Source organism: Lynx canadensis, chromosome D4 (assembly GCF_007474595.2).
Source record: "Lynx canadensis isolate LIC74 chromosome D4, mLynCan4.pri.v2, whole genome shotgun sequence".
Taxonomy (NCBI): domain Eukaryota; kingdom Metazoa; phylum Chordata; class Mammalia; order Carnivora; family Felidae; genus Lynx; species Lynx canadensis.
Genome location: NC_044315.2, coordinates 55,666,589 through 55,686,447, shown reverse-complemented (window position 1 = coordinate 55,686,447; position 19,859 = coordinate 55,666,589). Strand labels below are relative to the sequence as shown.

Genomic DNA, 19,859 nt, shown 5'->3' with positions numbered 1-19,859 from the left:
CAGTTGGTTAAGTATCCGACTCTTGATTTGGGCTCAGGTGATCTCAGGGTTCATGGGTTTTAGCCCCACATTGGGCTCTGCACTGTCAGTGTACAGACTACTTGAGATTCATTCTCTCTCTCTCTGCCCCTCCCATGTTCTCTCTCTGAAAAAAAACAAAAAAAACCCAAAAAATCCCGCAAAACTTCAAATGGCATTTAAACGATACGCATGAATTGAAAATAATTATGTTCAATGAAAAAAGTTAGACAAAAAGATTGTTTGCTTATTTATTTATTTAACATTTTAATTTATTTTTGAGAGACAGAACCCAAGTGGGGAGGTGCAGAGAGAGAAGGAGACAGAATCCAAATCTCAGCTGTCAGCACAGAGCCGGACGCGGGGCTTGAACTCAAAAACTGTGAGATCATGACCTGAGCAGAAGTCAGACGCTTAAACGACTGAGCCACCCAGGCGCCCCTTATTTATTTTTAAAGTTTATTTATTTTGAGAGAGTAAGAGCAAGAGTGGGAGAAGGGCAGAGAGAGGTAGACAATCCCAAGCAGGCTCCATGCTTTCAACACAGAGCCTGATGTGGGGTTTGGTCTCACGAACCGTGAGATCATGACCTGATCTGGGATCAAGAGTCAGATGGTCAATAGGCTGATCCATCCAGGTGCCCCAAGATTGCATATTTTAAAATTCTAGAAAATAGAGCCCTAATCTGTAGTCACAGAAAACACATTGGTGGTTTCCTGGGGACTAAGGTGAGTGGTGGGAGGGATTGATTACATAGGGACAGGAGCAAACTTTTAGGGTAATAAATATGTTCATTGTCATTTTGTGATGATTTCATGGGCATATAAATATGACAAAACCCAGTTATTTGCTTTGAATATTTGCAGTTTATTGCATGTGATATACCCCCAATAAAGTTGTTTTTATAAAAACAAGGAAACCTATGACTTAATAAAAAAGAAATACAGATTACTAATAAATGAAATACTAAAACCATCTGTTTGGGGGGAGAAGAAACCAGTTTTTTTGCTCTTTCAAACTTTTGGCATTTGTGGTGGTTTTACTGGTGTTTTCATTTTGTATAATGTCAAATAGAATAGCGTGACTAGGACTTGAACCCTGGTCTGACTTCATTGTTTCTCTGATGTGAAGTCCTTTTTTTCGGGTTTGTCAGTCTAAAAATTACCTTCCCCCTAACAAAATTGTTATGATCACTTGTGTATTTCCTCTGTTTTAGACCACTTTTTGGGTGAAGTGTAATGAGAGTACTGGTGACTAAAAATTGTCAGAAATTTTATGAAAAAAATTTTTTTACCATTTTTATTTACTTTTTTGAGACACAGAGACATTATGAGAGGGGGTGGGGCAGAGAGAGAGGGAAACACAATCTAAAGCAGGCTACCAGCTCTGAGCTGTCAGCACAGAGCCTGACGTGGAGCTTGAACTCAAGAACTGTGAGATCATGACCTGATCCAAAGTCAGACGCTTAACCGACGAGCCACCCAGGCGCCCCAAAATTGTCAGAAATTGGATACATTTTGGGTTTTATGTTACGTAAAATAAGAGCAAAGTATTTTTTTATTCGTTCCCATACAGCTTTCTGAAACAAAAGTCTTCACTGCCTCAGCTGTTCCAGCAGAGAATCATGTCACACCTGGGCAAAGGTAAACACTTTTTGTCCCCTTTTGTTTGTTATTCAAAGTATAATTTAAATTTCTTACTCCAGAAATTTGTTTTGGGTCTCAGGTCTCTTTCTGTTTTTTTCCTTTTCTTGAATCTCTTCCTGTGTTTACTATTTTCTTCTGAGAATTTGTTTTATCCTTAACCTTCCTTGTGAACTGACATAGCCTACATCATTATCTACTTAGTTGTATCCACTAATGAATTAAAATAGCAATTATGTGTGTGATTTGTTATCATTTGTGATAGAGATTATATTAAGCCTATTTATGGTGGTTCTTTTTTACTTTGGTAAATGCAGTATATTGTTTGACAGATAAACTTAATACAAAATACCTTTGGCTTTCTGTGTGTAATACCATTTATTTAGGCATTCTCATACTAATACAAATTACTCATTTTATGTGGGCTCTTCTATTTCTTTCCTCTCCTCTCCTCCCCTTTCCCCTTCTCCCTTCTCCCCTTCCCCTCTTCCCCTCCCTCCTCCCCCTCCCCTCTCCTCTTGTTCTTCAAATGTTTATTCATTTTTAGAAGGAGAGAGAGCAAGCCGGGAAGGGGCAGAGAGAGATGGAGAGAGAGACTCCTAAGCAGGCTCTCTGCACTGTCAGCATGCAGCCTGACATGGGGCTCAATCTTATGACCTTGGGATCATGACTTGAGCTGAAAACAAGAGTTGGACGCTCAACCGACTCAGCCACTCAGGTGCCCCAGGATCATTTTTATTTAAGAAAAACAACAACAACAAAAACCTCCGATACTTGATAACGGCTTGGGTCATGACCTCACGGTTGGTTAGACTGATCTCTGTGTCCAGGATCTGCACTGACAGTACAGAGCCTGCTTGGGATTCTCTCTCTCTCTCTCTCTCTCTGCCACTCCTAAAAATAAATAAACATTAAAAAATATATGAAGCCCCTTCTCTATTCACTGAAGCAGAGGAAAGGATGGGTTCAGAGGTCACAGTTGGGCATGGGAGGGAATTTAAAGAAAAAAAAGAAATATACTTATTTAATGGTTAGTTAATAGACAGTGCTATACTATATTAATACATCTTACCAACTTTTTGGAATAGAACTTGCTGTATTGTGTGTGTGTGTGTGTGTGAGAGAGATAATGTATCTTTTGAGATGGGTTATATGTAATATAACTACCCTGTATTTATATCCTTGGAGTTAGGATATCATAAGTATAACATCACCTGGGGATCCAAAATACTAGTTTGGTACTTTAACCTGGTTACAGGAGAGTAAGTGTGGGTAGTGCATAAGGAGAGGAATACAGGCCTAGGAACTTTGATCTTTATTAGATAGTAGTGGGCCTTGAATTATTTGACCTCCCAGAATCTGCCTCACTGGCATGGTGAGCATTTCAGACAGGAGAACTGAGTGGGAACTGGCCTTTGAAATGGTTTAAGGGAGCAAATTACCTTGTTAGTAAATTCTGAGCACCTTGCAGTTTCTGTGGAGGAGTTAGTAGCTAGTTCACTCACATGTCAGGTTGTATATATCTTGAAGATCATTTCTTCCTCAGGCTTTTAGGTTTTCAGGCCATAAGTTTTAAGTTGGAATATCTGTTTTTCTGGGGACATTACAAGTGTTCTAGAGAGGATTTGTTACTGTGTTTTCCCCCGAATGTTTAAGAGAGAAAATTATTGGAGATTTATATAAGCTTAAATATCTTATACCGTAGAACATAGAACTTAGAAATATTTATGACTGTTTGGATTGTCTACTATGGCTGTGGTTCTCAATCCCTCAAAATAGAGATTCACCCTCTTTGAGGCAAGTTGAAGAGACACTGGTTCCAAGTAATGAATGGGGCAAAGTATTCTAAAGAAAATGAGCCAAACTTCAGAATACTATTTACTCATTTGCTCCAGGTTTTCAAATGAGTTGTTATTGTGCTATTTCTGTGGAACTATCTCAATGTACCTTTTCATTTCTCTTCTCTGCAAAGCCCTGCTTTAGTCTCTGTGGCTTCGTATGCTTTTTTTTTTTTTTTGTCATTGATGCTGTTCTTTTGGCTCCTTTAAACTACCGTTTCCAAAAGTTTTCCTCACTTAAATTATAACTTTTTAAAAACTTTATTTATTTAAATAATCTCTGCATTCAGCGTGGGGCTTGACTTATGACCCTGAGATCACCTCACTTAGATTATTTTTAACATGAATTTACTTTATATTGATTCACTTCTCAAATTCATTGTTGGTAAGATGTGCTTTTGACTCATTCCTCATTTGCTTTTTGTCTGCTTAGCATTGATCTGGTAGCCTTGCTCCAGAAGCCTGTTCCTCCCAGTCAAGCCTCAGAAGTCAACTCCTTTGAAACTTCCCAACAACAGGGCTTTGGCCAAGCCCTTGTCTTCACAAATTCTCAGCACAACAATCAGATGGCACCAGGGACTGGCAGCTCCACTGCTGTCAACTCCTATTCTCCTCAGAGTCTGGTAACTCACTTTTATTTTAGTATGGGATTTGAAGGACTGTACCCATGAACAAATGTATTCTAGAATGACACATGCCTGATAATTATTTTCTAAATACAAAAATATTTAGACGATGATCTCAGTCCAGAAAACAATGATGTGATACTTTCCAAGCACATATCTGATGATTCCATGTGGAATTCAACTACTCTGAGTTTCCTGGACAATGATTTTTAAAAAATGCTTCTTTATGATTAGTTGAAATCTTTTAAGTCATAATCACTGAGGCATCCTTCTTATTAATAATTTTTTTCTTGTATTTTCTTTGAAAGTCTGTACTTAAGACATTAAAATTTTCATTTGTTTTCCAGTGTAGTAAAATGCAAATGTTTGTCAGTATTGGCTTGCTAAAATCATGCTAAAACAGTTCTTTCTAAGTCTAGGAAGGCTTTTATTTTTTGCATTTTTAATTGTTATTCATAAAATTAGTGTCTCTTTCCTTAAAACATCACTTTGTAGCAGAAGCCCTTTTAATGTGGATGTGTTTTCCTTAAAATAAGGGTCATCTGGGGCGCCTGGGTGGCGCAGTCGGTTAAGCGTCCGACTTCAGCCAGGTCACGATCTCGCGGTCCGTGAGTTCGAGCCCCGCGTCGGGCTCTGGGCTGATGGCTCAGAGCCTGGAGCCTGTTTCTGATTCTGTGTCTCCCTCTCTCTCTGCCCCTCCCCCGTTCATGCTCTGTCTCTCTCTGTCCCAAAAATAAATAAACGTTGAAAAAAAAATTAAAAAAAAAAAAAAAATAAGGGTCATCTGCCGCTTGCATATCTGACTCTAACTTCCTATGAGAATTTAGCTCCTATCAGAAAGGACTTCAGGAACTGTTAGTGAAGAATATGAAGATAACCAAAGAATGTAGTTGCAGAATAATGGTGAACTGAAGGCCCTAACTGTAGGTACTGCTCAGTTGGCAGTGAGGTATTCTCATTTGGAACACCTCCAAATATAGGTCCACAGCTTTCACTAGTGGTAATTATTTTTGTTCATTCTTTGTTGTGTTTTACCTGAAATCCATGGTTGAGAAACAGAATTTATAAATATGATAATAATCTTTCTCTCCTACTTGACTCAAAAATCATTTGCTGAACCACTTCATAAAATGGAGAATTTAATATGTAAACTTTTCATTGTGGTGTTCTACTCTGCACAGCCACATTATGTCATGTATAACTGGATTGAGAATTTGGCATTTTTAGTACCACTGATGATTGTGTACGAGAGAATGTGAGTGCTTGAAGTGGGACAGCCCAAGGCATGATGCTATCTCTATTTTGAGGGGGTCTCAAGTTTTTCTTTTTTTTTTTTTATAAATATTTTAAGTAATCTCTATCCCCAATATGGGCTCGAATTTATAACCCCAAGATCAAGAGCTGTATGCTTCACCAACTGAGCAAGCCAGGTGCCCCAGTACTCTCATGGTTTGAGGTGAATCATCCCTGTCCTTTCTTCCTCCGATGCCTTTCTATCTGCTACTCGTCTGCTGATGTAATGTCTATGCGAACTGTTGGAATCTTAGCCAGGCCACTCAGAGCATAGGTAGGACATGAGTTTTGTTTGTTTTATTATTTTGTTTTTTTCTTTTTAGGACATGTGTTTTTTGTTTTGTTGTGTTTTTTTTTTTTTAACAGTGCCTTCAGATGTGTTGCCTTTTGTAATGAACAATACCTTGAGAAACTGGAACAAGTAATGTTTAGCATATTAGAGGAGTGGTGCTCAACCTACTGTACTTTCATAATCACTGGGGAACTTCAGTAAATAACAACAGTAGTAAGGATAATAAAATAATGCCAGAGTCTGCACAAACCAAATAAGTCAGAATCTTGGGATTGCGAGTTGGGCATTTGTGTGTATTTGTGTATATGTGAGTGCAGGCATACTTGTGTATCAATACACATTTTTAAAGCCCCCATCTATTGAAGTGTAGGTGAAATTGAGAAGTCCTGTGCTAAATGTTAACCTGAAGCAACGTGCTATTCCTTGACTCAGTGATTTCATTATGTTGTAAAACACACAGAAACCGCATTTGATAGTATTGGCTAATGCAGGATAGAAATTAGGTAGGAAAAGGGGAAGAACAAAAGCATCATTCTGGAAGCCTTTACTGAACAAGTGGGCTTGAACTGGGTTTTTGGATTTGTAGCCACATAAGACAGGTGTTTGGCAGCATGAAATAGCAAGGATTCTAAAGTAGTGATAAATAATGTTAGTAGATTGTGCGATGTGCAGTAACTCCCTACAACTTAAATGTTCTACTCAAAGTGGAGAATTTGGTCTTCCTTAGAACAACTGGGATACTCCATGCCTTTGGATAATGTTAACAGAAACAATTATTTCAGCTTTCTACATCTGATCTCTTAAGAGAATGCAAGTCATTGCTATTTGTGAACTTTTAAATGGTTTTGAAAGGTTTTTCTTGGGGGAGGGGGGCTTGAGAGCGAGCGCTCAGAGCATAGATGGCACAGAGAGGGGGGAGAGAATCCCAAACAGGCTCCGTGTGTCAGTGCAGAGCCCAATGAGGGGCTTGCACAAACCATGAGATCATGACAAAATCAAGAGTTGGACTGAGCCACACAGACACCCCTTGAAAAGCTATTTTTTGACAACTTATCTTTTTCAGAAACTGAATGATCTTGATAGGTAAAAATGAAGTTGATCTGCTGTTGTGTTCACTAGTCCTAGGGTCTCATTCTCCTTGGATATTTTCCCAACAGTTTATTTTTGCTTTGGTTTCCCTTGCCTTAGGAGATGTATCTAAAAAATGTTGCTATGGATGATGTCAAAGAAATTATTGTTTTTGTTCTCAGATTTTTATGGTTTCAGGTCTCATATTTAGGTCTTTAACCCACTTTGAGTTTATTTTTGTGTATGGTGTTAGAAAGTGGTTATAAAGTGGTCTTTTACATATATCATTCTCTTTGGATCTTGGTATGTGACCTGACAGGATAGATGGGGGAGGTGTAACATTTTCTTTTGTATACTTGTGGAGCATTTTTAGTGTTCTTAGTCATCATAATAGCTCGAAATAAGCACAGCAGAGTGTCCAGGGTATCTGTCCAGTACACGGATACTTCATGTGTAAATCATTGTCTGATTTTAGAATATTAACTTTTTAGACAGGTACTGCAAACTGCATTTAATACTGTAGGATTACATGGCTGAGCCTTTCTGTGACCAAACTTAAAGATGATTATTGTTGTTCCATATTTTGAGAAAGTACTATATTTTTATTTCTCTAGCTTGTCTTTGTCATTTAATTCAGGATATTTCTCTTTAGAAAACTATTTTGTTTGTGAACTTGTGACATCACTTTTATCCTAAAATCCAGGGAAAATAGTCCTCTTCCTTTAACCTCTCATCAGAATCAGGACTGATTCTTGGATTTAATCAGATCTTTTTTGGTAATATTTTCTTGTAGTATTTGCTCAGGTGAGTCTTGTTGATTCCATGTTCTGGGTTATAGATTTTAAAATCCTTGTGAAAATACTTGGTATGTTTTAACTCTGGGATAGAAATTTGTATTGCTGAAGGTTTTTCTTTTTCTTTCTCTTTAAAGTCATCCGTCCTTGGTTCAGGATTTGGAGAGCTTGCACCTTCCAAAATGGCAAACATCACCAGCTCCCAGATTTTGGACCAATTGAAAGCTCCAAGTTTGGGCCAGTTTACCACTACCCCAAGTTCACAACAGAATAGTACAAGTCCCCCCACAACTACTACTTCTTGGGACCTCAAGTCCTCAACTTCCCAGTCCTCAGTCCTTAGTCATTTTGGTAAGTGTACATGTTCTGTGGTGGTTTGCCCCTAGTAAGGACATGCTGAACATTAGCAGAGTGTGTTGACTTGTAACGCTAATGTGGAATTTATCCAGAGGTACTATTTAGTAGAATTTCTATAGCATTTCTGAATTAATTCTGTTAGCTTTGTATTGTGTAAATATCTGTATTTAGTTAGTAGTAGTAGTGGTAGAAGTAATATTAGAACATACTTTGAAGAGATGTACAAAAGCATGGGAAAGCCATGCAAATATATGGAAACAACACTTTGTAAGTAAAGGCCGAAACAGAATTTTCTAAGCTGTATTACAGTAGGGTGGGGACCGAGTCAGGGATGTGGACAACATTAAAAAAAAATTTTTTTTTAATGTTTATTTATTTTGAGAGAGCACAAGCGAGCAACAAGCAGGGAAGGGGCAGAGAGAAGGAGAGACAGAATCCTAAGCAGGCTCTGTGCCATAAGTGCAGAGTCAGTGCGGGGCTCAAACTCATGAACTCTGAGATCATGGACCTGAGCCGAGATCAAGAGTCAGACACTTAACAGACAGCGCTACCCAGGCACCCCTGGACAACATTTTAAATCACACCTTATGGATTGCTTTCTCACTCTAACATTCGTATGTATCTATCATGATTTGTGCCAGGCTTACTGTCAGTGGTTTGTAACATAAAGGCACCATGTGTAAGTTTGATAATTTCTAATCTATACTGCTGTAGACTTTGTGATGTTAAAACACCCATTTCCTATTAACATACGCATGCCACACTGCATTAAGGAACAGCAGAGGATTGTATTAACCATAGGGTTGGTTTCCTGGGCAGGTTTATGTTTAGGACTTATTCAAAGAGATAGAAGTACATTTCTCTACTCAAAGAAATAGTTCTTTGTAATGGAAGTACTTGAGACCACTCCCATGTTTGAAGTGATGTCCACCAGGCTTCAGAATGAGGCGTATCTATTCATTAGAGCCTCATTGCCCAAAGTTTTTTACCGTCTGCTGAATACATACTAAAAGTCCACATTCCCAGAAGGAAAGTAACTGTATGCTATAAGCCACATTGTACAAACATTAAAGGCACAGAGTCACTTTTAACTGTTAAGAATGCTGGCAGCCTTTGCCTGGAACATATCAAAAGTCTATGTTCCCAGACATTAGCCAAGAGACAGTTAAACAAGGTGGCATTTTTGATGGCAGCTATAGTGCTGTGTTAATCTTTTTCTGCAGACCCACTGCAGTGGGTGATAAGGGTTTTTAGATTTGCACATGCTATTCCCATGTTCCTTATAAATCCTGTCTTTTTCCTACATGCCTCTAATATAAAGTCCAAAAATAGATTTATCTAAGATGGAAATACATTAAGTCATGGGTTGGCAAACCTTCAACTAGATTTGTCACCTCTTTTTGCAAATACGGTTTTATTGGAACACAGCCATGACCACTCATTATGTTTTTTTTTTTTTAATGTTTATTTTTGAGAGAGAGAGAGCGTGCGCACACACACAAGCAGGGGAGCACAGAGAGAGAGGGAGACAGAGAATTCAAAGCAGGCTTCACGCTGTCAGTGCAAAGCCTGATGTGGGGCTTGAAATCATGAACCACAATACCATGACCTGAGCCGAAATCAAGATTCTGATGCTTAACCAGCTGAGCCACCCAGGCGCCCATTATGTGTTGTCTTAGCACTACTTGCAGTCTATAGAGGGAGAGTTGAGTAGTTGCTAACAGATGGCCTTCACAGCCTAAAATATTTACTACCTGGTTCTTTGCTGAAAAAAATTACCAACTTCTATCGTTTATGACTTGAAAATCATGTAGACAAAGGGTAATTTCCTTATAGAAAAGAGTAACTAAAGGGGCGCCTGGGTGGCTCCATCGGTTGAGCGTCTGTCTTCAGCTCAGGTCATGATCTCGCAGTTTGTGAGTTCAAGCCCCGCGTCGGGCTCTGTGCTGACAGCTCGGAGCCTGGAGCCTGCTTTAGATTCTGTGTCTCCCTCTCTCTGCCCCTTCCCCACTCATGCTCTGTCTCTCTCTGTCTCTAAACATTAAAAAAAAAAAAAAAAAGAGTAACTAAAAATCAAGGAGATAAACAACAAAGTAAAAAAATGGTCAACAAGGTATGGTCAGAGTTCATAGGCAAGGTATATTGGAGTGTATGAAATGATGCTTCATCCAACTTATTTTTATTTGCATCTTTTATGCTATTTTCCATTATTCAAATTAGGAAAAGAATCTTGAAGTATTTGTCAAAATTAAGAGTTGTTCTTTGAACCAATAACTCTTTTCTACAGGTATACTTGCACTTGAGCAAAATGTCTTACATAAAAAACCGTACATTACAGCATTGTTTTTCATAGCAAGAGTTGGGAAATCTAAAAGCCCTTTAATATAGTACTGGTTTTAAAACTTGATGCCTATGTACACTGGATTACTATGTGGCCACAAAAATGTAGCTCTTCACACATTAATGTGGAACAGTTTCTGAAAACTAAATGGTTTGTGAGGAAACTGTATATAATGTATGTGTGTGTGTGTGTCTGTATACGTTTGTACTTTGAAACAGTGTCTCTGAAGATACTCATATACCTGGGTGCAGTGTCTGCCTTTGTAGACTGAATCTGCACATAGTGTTGGAAGGGTGATTTATGTTACCATATACACTTTTTTTTTGCTTTCTGGATTTTGTGATATCACATATTAGTTACTGGAAAATAATTTTTAACAATTTAGTTACAAAATTCATAAAGCAACAAAATATAATTAGCTATTAGCTAAAGGCCAGATGTGTATAGCAACTCCTTGCTTTTCTTATCTACTTTTCAACCAGTATAACTTAACATAAACTGCATCTCCTGTCTGCATAAGAATTTATCTATAAGCCCATACAGTCATCCTTTTCTTCTATCATATGCTAGCTATAATATATCACACACCCCCCCCACTTAGGGGATTCAGCTAGATGGTTGTTGGGAGAAACCAGTGATAACTACAACCTTTTTTTCTCAGTCATGGTGGAAGAGGGAGCTCTAAGCTCGTGTGCCTAAATAATTGGTTGTTGCTTACTTTCCTTCCCTCCCCCTTCACATATTTAATAGACTTCAAATCTCAACCTGAACCATCCCCGGTTCTTAGTCAACTGAGCCAGCGACAGCAGCACCACACTCAGCCCGTTGCTGTTCCTCCTCCTGGGTTGGAGTCCTTTCCTTCCCAGGTAAAACTGCGAGAGTCAACACCCAGGGACAGTACCTCCACTGTGAACAAACTTCTGCAGCTTCCCAGCATGACTGTAGAAAACATTGCTGTGACTGCCCACCAGCCACAGCCTAAACACGTCAAACTACCGAAGCGGCGGATACCCCCAGCTTCTAAGGTGTGTTCTCCATCCAGAAGTCACAATCCCAACAGTGGATATAATTTAACATTTAGCTCAAGGGCTGGGTTAGTAAGCCTCAGAAGAGGTGACATCGTATTTGTTTTTCATGCACATAGCTTCCTGCTTTATGAGAATTGGCCATTTCTGAGTGTCTGGGCTAATATTAGAGGGAATGGCTTTTTGTTAGACACTGTTAATTCAAATTACTGGACCTGGCTTAGAGAATTTGCTGGTCTTGTGTATTTAGCTTGTCCCATAGATAGAGAATAAGTGGTTCTTTGACCAGATAATGCTTTCAGAGGAGGCCCGCTCTCTTCCTCCTCTCACCCACCACCAACTCCCCCTTTCTTCCGCCTTTGCTGTAAGAAGCAGTTGGTGGCATTGATCATTCTGCTGTTAACTTTTAATTTTTCTTTTCTCTTTTTTCTCTTGTCTTTGTTTTTTTGCAATATTCTGTTCCTTTTTCCTACTACTGGGCTTCTCACCCCATGTTCCTCAAGTGTGCCTGTAGTGCTTTGGGAAGCCAGTACTCACTGGCTGTATTACAGGCCTCTGGGACTTGGGATCTCTGTTCCTGACGTGATGGCTCTGCTTTTTCAGATCCCAGCTTCTGCAGTGGAAATGCCTGGTTCAGCAGATGTCACAGGATTAAACGTTCAGTTTGGCGCCTTGGAATTTGGATCAGAACCTTCTCTCTCTGAATTTGGATCAGCTGCAAGCAGTGAAAATAGTAACCAGATTCCCATCAGCTTGTATTCAAAGTCATTAAGGTACACAACTTCTTCTCCGGATTAAGTCCTTTGTTGGCAAAGTAATGGAGTCTAAGAGATCACCTGTTGGAGGCAATACACCATGTGGTGCTGGGTTTGTACAGCCATTATTAGTACCTAATTGCAGAACTTTTCTTCCATAACTCTAAAAAGAACCTTGTGCCTGTTAGCAGTCACTCCCAGTTTCTCCCTCCCCTTTCCCTTTGGCAACTAATCATCTGTCTCCAGATATGCCTATTCCAGATACTTCATATAACAAGGATCATTTATGTTGTAGCATGTGTGCATTTTATTTCTGAATAGTATTTCATTATGCAGATATATCACATTTTGTCTATCCATTCATTAGTTGACGGACATTTGGATTGTTTCTACTTTTCGGCTATTAGGAATCATGCTGCAATGGACATTCATTTACAGATTTGTCTCCTTTTAGTTCTTTTGGATTTAGACCTAATAATTGCTAGGTCATATGGTAACCCGTATATTACCTATTTGAAGAACCAGCAAACTTCTTTCATGTGGCTGTAGCATTTTACGTTCCTACCAATAATCTATGAGGGATGCAATATTAAAAAAAATTTTTTTTCCAATGTTTATTTATTTTTGAGAGACAGAGTGAATGGGGGACGGACAGAGAGAGAGAGAGAGAGGGAGACAGAATCTGAGTCGTCAGCACAGAACCTGACATGTGGCTTGAATCAGCCAATCGCGAGATCATGACCTGAGCTATAGTCGGATGCTTAACCAACTGAGTCACCCAGGCTCCTTGAGGGATGCAATTCTTGTATATCTTTGCCAACTCTTATTTTTCTTCAATTGAATATTTGTTTTATAAGTAGAGAATCCCTGATTTTAGATTTTATTAATTTTTCTGCTCTCTAGTGCTAAAACCTGATGTTTGTTTGGGTTCTCTTTCTACAAGTGATCCCAGACATCTGGATTCCTTAAAGATTCTTAAGGATTCTTTAAAATGTCCTCTGCCTGTCATTTAAATTAGGTAGGTCTGCAGTGCCTGGGTGGCTCAGTTAGTTGAGCATCTGGCTCTTGATTTCGGCTCAGGTCATGATCTCACATTTCTTGAGATTTAGTCCCTCATCAGGCTCTGCTCTGACAGCGCCAAGCCTGCTTGGGATTCTCTTTTTCCTCCTCTCTCTGTCCCCCTGCCCCCTCTCAAAATAAATAAACATTTAAAAAATGGTGGGTCGGGGCGCCTGGGTGGCGCAGTCGGTTAAGTGTCCGACTTCAGCCAGGTCACGATCTCACGGTCCGTGGGTTCGAGCCCCGCGTCGGGCTCTGGGCTGATGGCTCGGAGCCTGGAGCCTGTTTCCGATTCTGTGTCTCCCTCTCTCTCTGCCCCTCCCCCGTTCATGCTCTGTCTCTCTCTGTCCCAAAAATAAATAAACGTTGAAAAAAAATAAATAAATAAAAATAAAAAATGGTGGGTCTGATTTGGAAAGGAGGGTGTTTTAAATTTGCATCTTTAATACAGTTAAAGAATGTGGTAGTGTAAATGTGTAGGTACAGACATGTTTGTTTAGAGTATGACAGTAAAGTGATGAAATAGTTCTACTCAATGAAACCATGTAACACGACATAAATTTATGTCAAAATCTTTTTATTCTCTAGTGATTCTTTGAATACCTCTCTACCGATGACCAGTGCAGTACAGAACTCCACCTATACAACTTCAGTCATTACCTCCTCCAGTCTGACCAGCTCATCGCTGAGCTCCACTAGTCCAGTAACAACGTCTTCCTCCTATGACCAGAGTTCTGTGCATAACAGAATTGCATACCAAAGCTCTGTGAGTCCATCGGAGTCAGCTCCAGGAACCGTCACGGTAATTGGTCTTTCAAGTTTCTTCTTGTACAAAATCCTATTTAGAGGTCCATGTTTAGTTTGGGAAATGAGGGTTTTAGATGACATTTTCTTTAAGAAATTAGTTAACCTTTTGAATACAATTCTTGTAGTCTGTTGAGTTTTCTAATAGTGGGCATCTGGTGTGAAATCTGCTTTTCAGGTACCCATGCACAGGAATGTGTGAATGGACCTCAGAGACTTAGTATACAGAAAGCATAAGGATATATTCCAAGTTCATAGTATTTTGGATGGGGTGAGGGTGGGGGTACTCTAGTCTTATTTGTAACATTTTAGTTTCCTGTAAGGCAAAGGTGTTCAAACATTACTAGAGCTACTTCAAAGAGTGGACAAGAACATGAAAATAAGGGAAATAGTTGAATTGGCATAGCAGAAATTTGGGTTCATTTTCTTAAGTTTCCTTCTAAGACTCTCAGGATATATTGTACATCTCAACATAGGAATTTTTTTCCCTCCCTTTCTTTGTTTTCCTTCTTTTATGTTAGATGTTTTCCTTAAATGTCTGGTGATTTCAGGCTGCCTACTTGACACTAAAAGGTTAACTATGGGCTTTGGCTTGTGGGGTAGATAGTGGAATGTGGGCTTTGATGTGGAACAGCATGGGCAGGCCATTTCTTTGGGGAGGGGTGGGGGCGGGTGGACACACCCCCTGTGTGGACACCTCCTTTGTCAGCTCCTTTGGCCTGTTCTGTTGAGCTTGTTTAGATTTTCCAGATACTCTTCTTGTCACTTCCCTATAGGGCCTATGTCTATCTGTCAGTGTCTTAAGAGCCTAGCGGAAAGAGAAGTCTATTGTCAGAATACTTGTTTTGTCTGTGTTAATCATTTTCGTTAACACTACATCTGACCATGTGTTAACCCTTTTGATGATGTTTAGGGCCTGAGAGAGAAAGTGGGAGGGGACAGTTACCTTGCTGTGCAAATGGAGAGAGAGGGGAAGGGATCTGGTCTGTGCAGTCTTTAAACAAATCCTTCTACATTTAGCTGTACCTCCACTCCCACTTTCAAAGTTATCTGGTGCAGATAAATACTGAGTTGCTTGGTATGGCTCTTTGATTTAGTTGCCTTATTTTCTGGATTTGCCTAACACTACCTTTGGATTTGGCTTTACCATGTGAACTAAGTCAGTTCCCATTCTGTCTATGCTTTCTAGTCTACAGAATTTTGTTATAATTTTTTCACCTGTATTTATCTTACTGGGTTTACATATTTTTTATAAGCCATATACTCTGATCTATCATCTTTAACAAGAGGTTTATTCTTGTATTTTCCAATATGGTAACAACTAACCACATGTAGTAGTTCATTTTATTTTATCTATTAAAATTTATGTATTTATCTTGAGAGAGAGCACAAGGGAGAGTCAGTGAGGGGCAGAGATAGAATCCTAAGCAGGGTCTGCACCTGCACAGTGCAGAGCCTGACTTGGGGTTCTAACCCACAAACCGTGAACCGAAACCAAGAGCCAGACACACAACCGACTGGGCCACTCAGGCGTGCCACATGCAGTAGTTCGTTTAAGTAAACAGAATTTTAGCTCCTCAGACATACCAACCAAATTTTAGTTTAGTTTAATTTATTTAAGTTTATTTACGTTTATTTATTTATTTTGAGAGAGAGAGAGGGTGCAAGTGGGAAGGGGCAGAGAGAGGGAGCAGAGAATCTCAAGCAGGCTCCCCACTGTCAGCACGGAGCCAGACACGGGGCTCAAACTCACAAAACAGTGAGATCATGACCTGAACCAAAACCAAGAGTCAGATGCTTAACCAACTAAGCCACCCAGGTGCCCCCTAACCAAATTTTAAATGTTCAGTATCTATAGTGGCTATAATATAGGAACATGCACATGTGCATATAGAATATTCCCTTTATTGCTGAACATTTCCTTGTATAGTATTGGTATAATTTCCAAAAGAGAAATCAGACTCTGTGCTGTCTAAACTTAAATCCCTATTGTCTGCTCGACTTCTGAATTCCAGCTCTAATTTCACCTGGTATGCTGCTTGCTCAGATCATTACCCACCTCATTCCTTGCTTGACTAGTTGAACTAAGACCCTGCAGACTTTTGATCTCTCATGACCATTTGGCACTTCTTTACTTTTATTCCCACCATTCTTCTGCCTAGAATTACCTCCACCCCAAATAATGTGGCTTCTGTGTTGAATCAGTTTGTCCATTGTTTTTTTGAGAGAGGGAGAGAGTACTAGTTGGGGAAGGCCTCAGGGAGAGAGAGAGAGAGAGAGAGAGAGAGAGAGAGAGAGAGAGAGAGAGAATGAGAATATCTTAGTCTCCACACCTGGTGGGAGCCTTACACAAGGCTCCATCTCATGACTGTGAGATCATCATCTGAGCTGAAATCAGTAGAGTCTGATGCTTAACCCACCGAGCCACCCAGGTGCCCCCACTGTCTATGCGTGATTTTCAAGGTGGAATAAAATACTCCTACGGTCTGATGGCTGTTCTTTTCTATTCCCCCTTTTTATTCTTTCTGTATGGTGTGGTTTTGAGAACATTTCTTTGTCACTATTTGTGCTGTTTTGAGGTACATGCTTGGTATCGTGTGTATGAATTTAGTGCATATATGTTTTTAAAATTTTTATTTTGTTTTAAGAGAGAGAGAGCGTGCATAAATGGGGGAGAGGCAGAAAGAGAAAGAGAATCTTAAGCAGGCTCCATGCTCAGCGTGGAGCCCAGGGTGGGCCTCGTTCCCATGACCCTGGGATCTTTACCTGAGCTGAAATCAAGAGTTGGATGCTTGACTGAGCCACCCAGGTGCCCCTAGTGCATAGTGAACTCTAGTTTAAGAGAGGCAGAGAGTACAATTTTGATTGCTTTCTAACCTATCTGTATATATACTGGTAAGGTGTATTGTATTTTCCTTTCCCTGACCTCAGTCCTATATTTTAACTCATTTTTTCCCCTCCTTGAAGTTCTAATCTTTTATTGTCTACATTTCTTGTAAATAATCTCAAAAATTTTTTTTCAGGAAAAAAACACGTTAGGGACATCTGGGTGGCTCAGTCGAACATCCAACTCTTGTTTTCAGCTCAGGTCATGATCTCACCGTTCTTGGGTTTGAGCCCTGCATCGAGCTCCCTGCTGGCAGTGTGGAGTCTGCTTGATATTTTCTTGCTCTCTCTTTCTCTCTCTGCCCCTCCCCCATGCATGTGCACATGTTCCCTCTTTCTCTCTTTCTGTCTCTCAAAAGAAATAAACTTTAAAAAATGTGTAAAAAAAAAAAAGGAAAAAACATATTATCAATAACACAACAGGATTTGGTTTAAATGCAGAAGCAACATCTAAAGGCTTGTCTTTTTTCTTTAGTTTAAGTTTTCACATTTGTAAGAAGGAAGTCTCTGTCAGCTTCCTTTTCCCATCCAGGGATAGTGTCTGGGCCTTGTAGGCCCCACTATCATTCACTGTATGCTTTGGTCAATCTGTGGAAATTTTCCTTGTGAGGATACCGCCTTTTGTGTGTCTAGTTTCCAATGAAATGCCTTATGGTTAATGCAAACTAATTGTTTTCAGATTCCGCTCTTTTTGGTACTACCACACTCTGCTAACCTGCTGTTGCCCTACCCAGTTAAGAAAAGCCATGTATCACAGTAACATCTCATTTTATTTGAGAACTATTTTCCATTTAATTTGGAAACTTTTTTTCTTGCCTGAGTGGTACTGAGGAGACCATGTGAGATACAAAGATGTGGTGATTTCAGTATAAGTTCCCGAGTTCTTTGTACTGCTTAATAATTTTTAGGACAGTTTCTTTGCTTCCTGTGATTAGAGTCTGTCTTGTTACTTCCTTAAATACCCAGTCTGTTTTTCAAAAATGTCAGCTCCTTAGGATTTTTAAAGAATGTGTTAATTACCTCTCCTTTTATTAAGAAACAAAATAAAACAAGCCGTCTTTTATTCCCCCCCCCCGTAATGTTTTTTATTTATTTTGGTGGGGGGAGCAGAGAGAGAGGGAGAGAATCCCAAGCAGGCAGTGTAGAGCCTGATGCAGGCTTACTGTCATGGACTGTGAGATCATGACTTGAGCCGAAGTTAAGAATTGGATGCTTAATCCACTGAGCCACCCCAGTGCCCCACATCATTTCTTGATCAGTCTATGATTCATGTATTTCTGACTAAATCCCAATAGAAAGTCAGCTAGGTTATCATTTGATTTTTGTGGTATGCTTACTTTCTTTTCTCTTCCTTATAGAATGGACATGGTGGTGGTCGAAGTCAGCAGACTATAGACAGTAAGTATATAAGCTGACTATTCTCATTTTGTGTGGTGGAAATCAAACAAAAAGAGTATAGCTGCTAATATGATGGGGAAAACAATAGGCTAGTGACTAATTCTGCAAAACTAATCCTTTTGCATTTTTCTGATAGCTACTTCTTATCTGTTGGCATCATTTCTTTGGTAGGGTTTATAAGTTCAGCTACAGATTCCTGTGAGTAGATTGTTGCTGTTGGTATTATGAGAAATGTTAGCTACAGCAAGAAGGAATTGATAGCCTCATATAATTCTGTTCTAGTCAGACCACACCCCAAGTGTAGAGTGTAGCATGGATTTAAAAGATGCTTTGCTTAGAGGCACAGGTTCTGGTGTAGTCAGAGGGCTCTCATTCCAATACTGTAAAGGACTTTTAAAGCAGAAATTGGTGTGCTAGTTCAGGAAAGGCATGCTCTTTGCCTTCTGGATTCGATGAGCTATTGTGCGGAAGAGAGATAAAATGATGCTCTCTGTAAACACTTGGGAAAAAATGGGGATAAGATTCTATTAATTCTAGTAAGCTCGGTGTTCCCTGGAGATGATGGTTGCAGGTAAATCCCTGTTAGGTGCTCGTGGCTGATCTGTGATTGGTTATGATGATTTTCATTCATTTTTCAGTAACACAAATGGGTATCCATTATAGAAGCCAGAAAGACTTTCCTTTTATTTAGGATTTTTGGAATGTGGACATGGGATTTTTTTCAGTCCAAGAGGGGGCCTCAGTTGGAATTGAAATGACACATGTGATTACCCAGAGTTGGTTTTGATATTTCTGGGCTGCCGGAACTGTTTGGAGGTACATTGGTAGCTCTGAGAACTTGGGATGTCAGAGGACATTCTCATTTCACAAACCTTGGTGGCAAGTTTCCTCTCTGCAGGCTTGAGATTGAGAACATATCAAGGTGTCCTAGATCATTTGGAGATGAGGCTTCATACCCACAACCCTGAGATCAAGAGTTGCACACTCTACCAACTGAGCCAGCCAGGTGCCCCAATTATTATTTAGAGATTATGAATAAAATCATGAGATATGAAATGTCTGGAAAACATAGCATGCATTTTAGATAGGTTTTTATCTCCATCTGTCTCTCCACTGCCATTCTTTCAGAGGCTTCTTGTGAACTTGTTATAATGTGACCTACGATCTACGTAGGTAACTTACAAGGTCTGAGTTTTGGGTCAGGGACATATGTGGTGCTTTTATCTGGCTTCTGTAACAGGTGTCATGTTTGGAATAGATCGTCAGTCAAAAGCAAGTCTCAAGATTGTAAGGACCACTCTTAAGTATGGGTCATGTTCTGTGTTGACCCTGTTGCTACTGTGTTTGTTTTCAAATTGTCTTTTTGAGACACTAGCATGTTTTCCCTCAGACTCCCAGGGAGTTCTGCAGATGGGTCAAGATTGCTTTTCCTTCCTAACTGGGAAAGACAATGATGCTTTATTTCCAAGCACATATCTGAGTTGTATGTGTGGATAGAACTGAAACTGAGTCTTTCTACAGCTAGGATGGATCACATTTATGATCTTCTGGAAGCCTAATAAGCTCCTTTATGTGCTCTGAGGGTTTGGTTTGTGTGTTTGTTTGTTTACGGAAATGTTCACTATGCATGTGAATGTGGGTGTTGGACAGTGGATTTTAGGC

At 39.6% G+C, this 19,859-nt stretch overlaps 1 protein-coding gene and 2 non-coding genes across 11 annotated transcripts in view; all 3 read left to right on the top strand.

Annotated features, from left to right (window-relative positions):
- Positions 1-19,859, top strand: part of UBAP2 (ubiquitin associated protein 2) — a 109,709-nt gene that overhangs the window by 76,919 nt on the left and 12,931 nt on the right. For 8 of the 9 annotated variants that reach the window (XM_030292707.2, XM_030292710.2, XM_032595549.1 and 5 more), the window contains 7 exons: positions 1,594-1,661; positions 3,933-4,122; positions 7,710-7,923; positions 11,021-11,295; positions 11,899-12,068; positions 13,698-13,911; positions 18,158-18,197. In XM_030292707.2, the coding sequence (XP_030148567.1) occupies positions 1,594-1,661; positions 3,933-4,122; positions 7,710-7,923; positions 11,021-11,295; positions 11,899-12,068; positions 13,698-13,911; positions 18,158-18,197 (1,171 nt within the window). Of the gene's footprint in view, positions 1-1,593; positions 1,662-3,932; positions 4,123-7,709; positions 7,924-11,020; positions 11,296-11,898; positions 12,069-13,697; positions 13,912-18,157; positions 18,198-19,859 lie in introns of those variants that run through there. The other variant, XM_030292714.1, reaches the window with a different exon arrangement.
- On the top strand, positions 4,244-4,326 carry LOC115500207. Its single transcript, XR_003964452.1, has one exon. It is a non-coding gene; the product is annotated as a small nucleolar RNA SNORD121A (small nucleolar RNA).
- Positions 19,636-19,718, top strand: LOC115500208. Its single transcript, XR_003964453.1, has one exon. It is a non-coding gene; the product is annotated as a small nucleolar RNA SNORD121A (small nucleolar RNA).